The following is an 11557-nucleotide window of genomic DNA, read 5'->3' on the forward strand; positions in this document are numbered from 1 at the left end:
TTGACTCTTATTCCTAAACCAGTCCAGAATCTCAGAATTGGAAGAGGCCTTAAGGTAAGCTCACTCACTGCTACCCAAAGCAGATCATGGACCAATTAAATCACCTGGATGCTTTTAAAAAAAGTGATTTCTGACTCCATCCATAGTAGATTTTTTTGTTTAAAAGCTTCCCATGTGATTTGGTGTGTAGCCTGTTTTGGCAAGCACCTGTGCACACGATGCCTGACACTGCCTTATATAACAGACTCATTACCAGTGTTCTTTTCCACTGTACTTGAACCTCTCCTGTGGCAGGGGCCCACCATCAAGAGGTACCTGTGTATGAAAATCCTTCCAACCATTCTTAGTATGCATTCTTTGATTCCCAGGTATCCGACACGTAGGGCCCATTTACTCCTCAAATTGTTACGTGAACAGAACATCAGTTCCCCATAAACACGAAGACACATTTATCCTTTTCTACCAAGAAACAAGTATTGGGGCTCCTGGGTGGCTCAGTTGGTTGGGCGACTGACTTCGGCTCAGGTCATGATCTCACAGTTGTGGGTTCGAGCCCCACGTCAGGCTGTGCTGACAGCTCAGAGCCTGGAGCCTTCTTCAGATTCTGTGTCTCCCTCTCTCTCTGCCCCTTCCCCACTTGCACACTGTCTCTAGCTCTCAAAAATAAACATTTTATATGTATATATACATACATATATGAAATATACTATTTTACCATTTTTAGACATGGATCAGGAAGAAGGAAATAAATGATATTTTGAGTCTGTATTATCTAGGGCAAAGTTTACTACAGTGCTTGCTAGCAAAAGTGAAGGTTAGCTTAAAATGGGAAAAGTAGATGTTAAACTAAATGCCTTTCCCTTCAACCCTTTCCCAGCAATCATTGTTTCACTAAGCTAGTAGTATTTTATTAAGGATATTTTATCTTTTGTTTCATTTGCTTGAGACCAATGAAAACAACAGTTATGAAAATTGAGCATTTATAAAACTTTAGTTGACATAAAGATTCAATAGTAAGCCTATTAAATTTTACTCAAAAGTACACTAAAATCAAATAAAAGCTGAGTTTTTACTAATGATATTAAGATGAGCAATTCATTTCACCATTTCCTAGTTTTAATTCTTTTCTATCACATTTCTAAAAACTTTTTTGTAATATTTGTTATTTTAAATTACCTATATATTGCTTCTCTGTCATCAGTTCAAATAATCAGAGGCAATGCAATCTGAATTTTGGGAAGAAAAGCATCTTATAAACTCCCATTGCTGTATGACATCCAGCAGTAGTCTCCATGATGTTTCCGCACTGTCCCATAAAAATTAGTCTTCAGTCTCTCAGTATCATGAACATATTTTCAATTAGCGATTTTCTTTCCTCCTAAATGAACGTACAAATTGGGGGAGAATTAAGTCGTGGGAGTAGGTCAAATGTGGTCCTTATCGGACCACACCATACATACTTAGCTGTGAAACCAACAAACTCTTAACATACCATCTCTTGTGCTAACAGCACATTGATGATATTTCTCTCTTCAGAGACAAAACGAATGAAGCCTATTTTGCAGAACAGGAACTTTTATCTCCATGGAAACTGAAGGAAGGATATTTTGGGCATACAAAGAGGTGTTCAGGGCTACTGCTCCACTGTGTTCACTCCTACAGTTGCCCTCAGCAGGACTGACCCCTCTATGTTCTTCCTGTCCACCAGCTACTTCCTGCCTTTCCCTTCTTACCCAGCTTAGATGCCTTGTGCATTATTTCAATCACTCCCGACCCTGTCATTTCACCTCAGCCATGTGACAAGCCCCAGCCCTAGGTGAATCCAACTCTCCACCTTCTCCGAGCCTGCCTGTGGACAGCAGAGCAGTGCTAGAGAAAAAGCCCACAGCCAGGCACTGCAAATTCATAATCCAGGATCTTAACTGGGGTACCAATTTCATCTGACAAGCTTAGCCTTTTGGCCTTTTCTAGTTAGCTTACTTTCACACTTCCCGTAACTAGTTAAAAACTTCTCCACTCTATTATTCAATGAACAATGACTGCCTGTGAGGTACCAGGCAGTCTTCTAGATACTAAGATACTACAGTGAACGTAATAGATGAAATCCCTACTCTCATCAAGCACATACTTAATGGACAGAGACAATTAACAACATAAATAAGAAAAAATATCTTAAATGCCATTAAGGAAAATAAAGAAGGGGGTTATAGAGTGCTGGAGAGGTTGTAGTTAAAAAAATGTTTTTGAAATACAATTTAACTATGGAAAAAAGGTCAATAAGCGTACAACTTGCTGGATTTTCACAAGTTGAAAAATCCTATAACTTATAAAAGAGCTGGGAAAGGCCCCACTAAAAAAAATGCCATTTAAGCAGAGACCTGAGAGAAAGGGAGTGAGGCAGTTGAAAATCTAAGGGAAGGGCATTCCAGACAGGGGAAATGGCCAGTGCAAAGGCCCTGAGGTAGCAGCTTGTGAGTCTGGGGAAGCAAGGAGACCAGTGTAGCTGGAATGCAGTGAAGGATGGAAGAGTCATAAAAGACGAGATCAGAGATGTAATGAGGACCAGATTGTACAGAACCTTGTGGGCAACCAGAAGGACTGTGGTTTTTACTGAGTGACATGGAAAACCACTGGAGAATTTTAAGCAGGAGAGTCAGCAGTATCTATGCTGTAAATAGAGGAGGTCTGAGGACTGAAGCCTGAGGTATTGCAAGTTTCAGGTCAGAAATGAAGGGAAACCTACTAAAGCATTTAAAGAGTGGATGAGTGAACTAGAAAGGGTGGCAAGAAGGAAAATCAGGAAATTCATATTATGGAAGGCCCACAAGGTGGTTACAATAATGAAATAGTGTTGAGTGCTGCAGATCGGGTGAGACAGGTCAGTGTTAACCTTGACAAGAGCAGTTTCAGAGGATCACTGGGGATGCATGCCTAACCGGAATGGGTTCAGGAGATCACCAGAGAAAGGATATGAAAATATAGAGCACTTTACTGAGGTGTTTAACTGTGAAAGGGAACAGAGAAATGGCACAGTACATGGGGAGAGTAAGGATTCAAGAGGACTATGGTGGATGTTGTGGTGAACGACTTAGATCTCAACTTTAGGACCAAGGTACTCATTCCCCCAGCACCTTTGAGTGCTGGCTGCTGATGGCTCACAGCTGCAGTGGTGCACACATTGCCTCTGGCTGATTTTGTTTTTTTAACGTTTATTTATTTTTGAGACAGAGAGAGACAGAGCATGAACAGGGGAGGGGCAGAGAGAGAGGGAGACACAGAATCTGAAACAGGCTCCAGGCTCTGAGCGGTCAGCACAGAGCCTGACGCGGGGCTCGAACTCACGGACGGTGAGATCATGACCTGAGCCGAAGTCGGACGCTTAACCGACCGAGCCACCCCGGCGCCCCTGCCTCTGGCTGTTTTACACTACTACAAAAGAGCTGACAGCACAGAGCTCACAAAGTCTGGAGTATTTACCATTTGACCTTTAACAGAAAAAGTCTGCCAACTCCTGCTTTAGTGGCTTCTTTGATGACCGAAGCTACATATAGAATTTATCAAGTCATCAAGTGATAGCAAAATAAAGTAAAATGTCTGGCTCAATTCCTTTCTATACTATCCACAACATTCTCTGGTGCCTGATGTCATAGCTAAAGAGAGATGCTTAGCTCAAGCAAAGGAGGGGAAAAAGAAAAAAGTTCAGATTCCTACACTTGTTCTTCCTTCCAAATCTAGGCCCAATTTTGCCCACCTGTAAACTACAAACACACCGTAACTGAAATGCTAACTTCACAGAAGAATTTCAAAGAGCAGTGATAAAACAGTTTAAAAAGAAAACTTATTGGTACCAGGAAGAACACTAACCTAATTTAGGAGCAAAATTCTCAGTTCATATCCCTTATGAAACTTGTTTGTGGATTAACATTTTCTCTCAATTATCTGCATTTCTTTCTATGCTCCATTTTAAGAGTTTACAAAACTCAAATCTGCTATGGTTCTTTACTATTTCTTATTACACGTTCAAGCCAAATATATACACATGGCCAACTGTTGTCTGCTCTACTGTTTCTGAACTGTTTGTTGTAAGTATTAGTCTGCCCTCCCAAAACCAGGGAGTTTATGGCCTGAATTTTAAAAAGTCAGTCATAAAAAACTGCACCATCACTTTTCCTTTATTCTAGCCTGAACATATGCTGGAATTCAGGGTAGCAATCAACATATTCCAAGAAAAGCACTTAAGGATAGAGTATAATCAACACCCATTAAAAGCCCCTAAACCTACTTATTAGCCATCAAATCTTCCAGAGTCTCAGACTCCATCTGTAAAATGGCATTAACACTGACTGTTGAAGTTTATATACAATTAGAATATAAGCATGCTATCTCACAGCATCTGAAAATATGAATGAAGCCTACTAATGCAGTGAATGCCAGCACAAATCACTTCTAACCACCTTATACCAAACACTAACCATTAACAATAGATAGCACTTACCAAATGTCAGGCATGGTGCTAACTGCTCCCTTGCATTCTCTTACCTTACACTTATACACTTTGAAGTGGACAAATGTTCCTACTATGCTAATCTTACAGGTAAAGAGAATGAGATATAGCGGTTTACTTGCTAAAAGGCATCCATCTCCTGACTGTTGGAATCAGGACTCAAAATCAGGTCTGCATGTCTTTAGAGTTAGTGATTGTGACCATGGTGCTAAATACTGCACCTCTTTAGGTCAGGAATGGACATAAATTACTAACATGAAACACAGCATCACAGGGTAGAAATACATGCTGTTCAGGTAAAGATGGTAGATTGAGCACATGCAACTACTTCCATTCCCTCCCCAAATTCCATTTAATGACAGCAAAGATTTTTGTTTTAAGCCATGAACCTAAATGAATGGAAAAAGAGAAGAGGAGATAACATCAAAAAGAAGTTGGAAAGCGGATGGACAAGTAGTAATTAACATGGTAGACCCAAGAAAAGTGAATCGAGTCAGCAGTAGAAAAGCAAAACAAACAACTCAAGTCACATCACAGAATCCTTAAAAGGTTCAGAAACTGGTACCTTCATAGACCTTTGGAAGTAGGAATGAAGGGGTAGGCACTAAAGTAAGAACTGGTTGAAGGTTTAAGTATTCAGAATGCTCTCTGCAACTTACGGTTAAGCAGCCTCTTTTCCCTAGCTCCCTCCCCAAATCAGAAGTTTACTTTCTGAAAAGGGTAAAATAGAGGGTTCTTTGGATTGTGGGATGCCAGGCAGTTATGGGCACAGGTACTGTACTCAATACAGAGACTCAGTGAGCAAATGCATACTGGACAGGAGATAAACAAGATACAAGATACAGAAAAAGATCCAACATGGAAAACAAGGAAAAGGAATTCCCAGGATTGTGGTAAAGGGAGATCCCAGAATAGAGCCATCCACCAGGCACAGGCGACTGTAGTCCAGACTGAGACAGGTCAGAAAGCTCCAGGAAAGACTTAATCGGGAAGACGGAACAGCACACTTGATGAAACTGAACACTGTGAACAATGTAGATATATGGCAAAGAGTCTAGCTGATTCAGTTTTTAAGTTCATAGAAAATGAAGCCTTGGAAAACCCGAAAGATGTACACGAAGGAAAACAAACATGGGCGCCTGGCTCAGTCAGTTAAGCATCTAACTCCTTCCTGGTTTTGGCTAAGGTCATCTCAGGGTCAGTGGGTTTGAGCCCTGAGTCAGGCTCCGTGCTCATGACACAAAGCCTGCTTGGAATTCTGTCTTCCTCTCTATCTGCCCTTCCCCCACATGTGCACGCTCTCTCTGTCTCTCAAAAATAAACATTAAAAAAAGAAAACTGGCATTTAGAGCCCTCATGAAATTAATTCAAATGAAAGCACACAAATAAGTACATTGGAAAGAAGAAGAAATGAGAAGAGATAAGAGCGCTGGAGGTAAGGATAGGAAAGAGAAGTCAGTAGGCAATGTCTACAACAGAAAAATCACAAAGTACCAATACTAACATGCTATTCAAAGACAAAAGTAAATATAGTTACCTAAATATACCAATATAGCTACCTAATTTAGTTACCTAAAAAGAGGTGAATGTAAGTTGCCTCTACAAAGAAAGTTAAGGACTGTCCTCTTCCCCTAACAAACTTAGAGAACTATTTGACTTAAATTATAGCAATTTTTTCCTTTGGTGGAACTATATATTCCCAGCATCAAGCACTAATGTTGCCTTTCACAAAGACTGCTTAATAAAATAATTTCACTCTATCAGCATTAGCAAATCCTCCAGTCCCAAACAAGAGTAACTCAAATTAACGTAGCTTGTAATAAACAATATTAAAGAGGTCTCACCAGTGATTGTTGGTCTGCAGCAAAAAGCAGGTTAAGAGAAATAAAATCCAATTTTTTTCTTAGTTGGTATTTTAATTAAAAATATAGACTAATGGTCCTGGGCTTAAATGTTGTTGTGGCTGTGTGCTGGCTTCTGTAAAATATAACTAATCAAAAGGAACTCTTCAACAAATATACTCCAGACAGAAGTAAAAAGGTAAACAGAAATGACTAAGAAGACAGTGCTATTGCAGACATAATTCCCTTATAATTTATACTTGCTAAAAAATGGAGTTTAACATTACTTACAATTAATTATATCAACATTCACAGAGGCTGAACATCACAAGCATATGGGTGTACCATCACCACAAAATGTCTTTACTTCTCAAGCAGTTTTAAATTTTAGCTATGAAGGTCAGTTACCAGAGGCCAAACTTATTCTTAATTAGTAGAATTTTTATGTCCATTCAGAGTCTCTTACATCTTCCGGGGCCTATTCATTTGCAGACAGAAGTAGAAGTTGTAACCGGGTTCCTCTTATCATGCATTCACATGTGATGTTCATCTTCATATGCTATCCAGTTTCTTTAGGATAAAAGGTGCTGAAAGAAAAATAAACATCCAGAATTTCAGATCTATTAGCCCATAAGTTATATTATGGAATTTGTAAGACTGGGTGGAAAATCTTACAGATTTAGATTTAGTTCAATACATTTTTTAAGTGACTCCAAACGATGGCCTGCACAACCCAGTAAGAGAGCCCCTGTCTTTCCAGTGTCATGAAGGTCTATTCTAAGTTTTTCTTACACTGTATAAAATCTTTTCTCTAGGAAGTTCTCCCTCATAGGGCCACAAAGAGTAAATTCAATCCTCTTTCAAAGGACATTTTTTTATTCTGGGTAATTTAACTATCAGGAACAAAACACTTGAAGAAACAAATTGGCATTTTCCACCTTTTAAAACCCATTTGAAAAAAGGCAGAAAGTGGGAGAAAACACTTAACTAGGTAATGAGGAGAGCCAGACACACATTTAGGTTCTCCCAATGATTAGCTATATATCACTTATGCAATCCAGATCACCTATGATATAGGTGAACTACTTCAGTTCAGAGAGAGAATGTGTGTGCACCCATGGAGTAGGAGCAGAGAGAGACTCTTAAGGAGGCTCCACGCCCAGCACGGAGCCAGAAACCTGAGCTGAAATCAAGAGCCAGATGCTTAACCGACTGAGCCAACCAGGTGCCCCAGTCCTACTTCAGTGCTTATGGGGGTCTGGTAGGATGGTACACACAGAAATGTCTAGAAAAAAAAAAATGCTGTCATAGGGAGCTAAAGAAGTGATATTATTGTCCTGTGTAAAAGCGCTGTGGCCAAAATAAGCACACGAAAAGAGGTTTAACATTACTAGTCACTAGGAAAATGCAAATTAAAACTACAGTGACGTACCACCTCACACCTACTAGGATGGCTACAATCAAACTGTCAGCAAGGATGTGGAAAACTTGGAACCCTTGTGCACCGTTTGTGGGAATGGAAAATGGTACAACTGCTTTGGATCAGAGTATGGTGGGTCCTAGGAAATTAAAAATAGGGTTATCTGTAGATCCATGTTAGAGCAGCATTATTCACAGTGGCTAAAATGTAGAAGCAACCCAAATCCAAAAACAGATGACTGGAGAAGCAAAAATGGTATACGACGGAATATTAGTCTTAAAAAGAGATTCTGACATACGCTATGACATGGAGGAACCTTAGGGACCCTAGGTGAAGTGAAATAAGCCATTTACAAAAAGACAAATACTGTATGATTCCACTTATGAGATCCTTAAAGAGATGTCAAAATCATAGAGACAAAGCTTCAGTTTTACAAGATAAAGAGTTCTAGAGATGGATGGTGATGGTTGTACAACATTATGCATGTATTCAATACCACTAAACTACACACTTAAAAATATTTAAGATGATAAATTTTACCACAATAAATTAAATTTTTTAAAAAAAGGGAGGAGGCTGTGTGGCCAAAAGAGCTGCCAGAAGTATCTTCTCAATACCCATAACAAAAGTAATAAAACATATTGTTAATATTAAACTGAAGATATTGAGATCTGTTGAAGGCTGACAAAGTTGGCAATATTCCCAGGTATCTCTACTAATTCTTATCAGACAAAACTGTAACATCCATCAGGTGAATGGATAAAAATGTGGCATATCCACACAATGGAATGTTATTTGGCAATAAAAAGGAAGGAAATACTAATACACGCTATAATATGGATGAACTTTGAAAACATCATGGAAAGTGAAATAAGCTAGACACAAAAAGTCACATATTCTACAATTCCATTGGCATGAAATGTCCAGAATAGGCAAATCCATAAACATGGAAAGTAGATTAGTGGCTGCCAAGGGAAAGGGAAAGGGGAAAATAATGAACAGTTAATGGACATGGAGTTCACTTTACAGTTAAAATGTTCTAAAATGGATCGTAGTGATGATTGCAAACTCTGACCATGCTAAGAACCATTCATTATACACTTTATTTTTAAATTGCTTTTATTTTAAATTAAAGTATAATTGACATACAGTATCCCTATTAGTTTCAGGTGTACATCAAAGTGATTCACAATAACTCTAGTTACCACAAGAAATTATTATAGTATTATTCTCTATGCTGTACATTGCATCCCTGTGACTTTTTTTATAACTGCAAGTTTGTACCTTTTAATCCCCTCCCCCTATTTTGTCTATTCCCTATCCTATTCCCCACTGGCAACCACCAGTTTGTCTATTTATGAGTCTGTTTCTGTTTTGTTTGTTCATTTGTTTTTTTAAATGCTTGTTTTTGAGAGAGTGAGCGCAAGCAGGGGAAGGGCAGAGAGAGAGGGGGACAGAGGATTCAAAGCAGGCTCTGTGGACAGCAGAGAGCCTGATGTGGGTGTGAACTCACAAACTGCGAGACCATGACCTGAGCCAAAGTCAGATGCTTAACTGACTGAGCCGTCCAGGTGCCCTGTTCATTTGTTTTCAAAGATTCCACATATAAGTGGAATCATGGCATTCATCCTTCTCTGATTTCACTTAGCATAATAACCTATACGTCCATCCATGGTTGTTGCAAATGGCAAGGTTTCATTTTTATGGCTAAGTAATATTCCACTGTATATACACATCTTTATCCATTTATTGGTAGACACTTAGGTTGAACTGTACACTTTAAATGGGTGAACCATATATTATGAAGTACATCTCAATTTTAAAAGTGGCAATGTGGAACAGTATTCTGTAAGTTAAAAAAAAAAAAACCAATTCATATCAGATACAAAGGTGACTGAAAAGAAGCAAGTATTTTACTGGCAGCTAAGTCAACAAAAAAAAGGTAAGAGGAGAAAGTTAAGTTGGGAGTTGCAAAAAGCTGTTGAAGGAGGACGACTTGGGAGTTTCTATTCAGCAGGGCTCCCTCTCCTGGGGAAGCAGAGTAGTAGCATAGTCACTAAAGGGTTACCAGGCTTCAGGAGCTCTGGCCTAGGCCCAACGTGAGCCTTCTACAGGGTGACCTTGGAATGCCTTCATCCCTGCCAGCAATACACAACAAGGTGCAATGAAGAGTACTGAACTGAGAACGGGGTATGTGTGTGTGAGCAAATAACTTTTGAGATGCGTATCAATAAAACTACAGAAGTGACCTACAAAACCCAGATCTAACATTCAGTGTGCCTTTAACGCTGATGTTTTGCGTTAAGACCCCCTTTGAAGGGTGAGTTCTCACTTGCAAAAGGGATATACAGAATCTCTGGCCCGGCCTCCTTCAAAGCGCTGTCAAATAAGTTTCTGCCAAACATAAATTCAAATAAGCCTTCAGGTATTATTATTAATGCTATAAACTCCTATCCTTTTATTCTCATTCCTTAAAACACAAAACACCGCAATTATTTATTTCACCCTGTGTATTAACAAGCAAAACTTCTTGTATTTCAGAGATCAGCACTGAAGAGAGGAAACCTGGTAGTAGAAGCTCTGGATTCTAGACCAAGATCATTCACTGAATCGCTGAGTGACCTTGAGCCAGCCATTTCTCTGCTCTAGATCTCCGTTTCTGTCGACAAAACGTGGGAGCAGCTAAGGAATGGGGGGGGGGGTATAATCCCTTGAGGCTCTTTCAATTCAAGCTCTCCTAAGGCAGGGCGAAGCTGGACGATAACCCTCGCAGTCCGGACCACCGCGTACACTTCTGTACCCGGACCCCGACCCGCAGACCCTAAGCCACGCATGCGCCCGCCACTCTCGACGCGCAAGTCCCACGCTCCCTGCGACCGCCCAGCTCACTCCACTCAAGGGCCCCCAAGGACTATAGGACCACAGTTAGGTGGGTGGTGTCCGCGAGCTTCCCGCTAGTCTCACGGCCAGAGCCTGGAAGGACACTCACTGACTCGCAGCAGGGCCACGTAGATGAGGAAGTTCCGTATGGAGGCGATCACATCCTCGCGCATCTTCCGTTTCATCTCCTCGGGGTCCAGCTTCGGCGCGAGGCCCTCGATTCGGAACATGCCGGCTTTCCTTTTTCCACTACCAGCTACCACGTTCTGCTTCTCTCAGCGGCTGCCCGGCACCCGGAACTCTGTCCTATCCCATTTCCTGTTCCCGCCCCTTCGTTTTAGCGCGCGGCGACGGGCGGCTGCGAGGGACAATCCTCGTTCGGACCGCGAGGTTCTGCAGGGGGCTGCCTGAAGGGGGCGGTCGCAGTCTTAGCGAGAGGTCCCCCTGGCTGTTTACACCTTCGTCTAGAACTGGGCGCGCCACAGCGCAAAGTGCTTTTACGTCTCAGAGGGGCGAAGCACGTAGATACCACTATAAATAATAATAATTACCGTTCTACGCCGTGAACTGGATATTAAAACCTTCATTTCCTAGATGAGAAAACTGAAGCACAGAAAGCTTTAAAAACAACTTGCCCCCAAATACTTTAAAATACCTTAGGGGCTAAAAAAGTGTTGAAGAGGGAAAATGAAACGGTATTAGCAAAACGTTGTAAATTGCTTAAGCTTGTGATTAACATATTGTTTTAATTTAGTCCATTTTGAGTATGTTTGAAAATTTTCGTAAGTTAAAACAAAAAGATGAAGATGATGACGCTTGAGATTACACAACTAGTAAATGCAGTAGGTTTTTTTTTTTAATATTTATTTATTTTGGGGAGACAGAGTGCAAGCAGGCAAGGGGTAGAGGGAG

The 11557-nt window shown here is 40.5% G+C and overlaps 1 protein-coding gene across 2 annotated transcripts; it reads right to left on the minus strand.

The window, feature by feature from the left end:
* Positions 1-966: 966 nt before the first annotated feature.
* TOMM5 (translocase of outer mitochondrial membrane 5) lies at positions 967-10962 on the minus strand. 2 transcript variants are annotated; one of them, XM_030293786.1, is made up of 3 exons: positions 10755-10962; positions 6637-6932; positions 967-1378 (listed from the first exon to the last, which is right to left on the minus strand). In XM_030293786.1, the coding sequence occupies exons 1-2, from the start codon at positions 10873-10875 to the stop codon at positions 6898-6900; spliced, it is 156 nt and encodes a 51-aa protein (XP_030149646.1). In that variant the 5' UTR covers positions 10876-10962; the 3' UTR covers positions 967-1378; positions 6637-6897. The 2 variants fall into 2 exon arrangements, with proteins under 2 accessions (XP_030149646.1, XP_030149645.1); XM_030293785.1 differs by having other exon boundaries at positions 969-1378; positions 6349-6932.
* Between the last annotated feature and the right edge of the window lie 595 nt (positions 10963-11557).

The sequence above is a fragment of the Lynx canadensis genome, chromosome D4, assembly GCF_007474595.2.
Source record: "Lynx canadensis isolate LIC74 chromosome D4, mLynCan4.pri.v2, whole genome shotgun sequence".
NCBI classification, from domain to species: Eukaryota; Metazoa; Chordata; class Mammalia; order Carnivora; family Felidae; genus Lynx; species Lynx canadensis.

Bases quoted from the DNA above. Each gene is read 5' to 3' on its own strand.
- TOMM5 (XM_030293786.1), bottom strand. From the start codon at position 10,875: ATGTTCCGAATCGAGGGCCTCGCGCCGAAGCTGGACCCCGAGGAGATG. The intron at 6,933-10,754 runs GTGAGTGTCCTT...TTTTTCTTTCAG, and splicing joins CGTGGCCCTGCTGCGAGTCA to CACCTTTTATCCTAAAGAAA.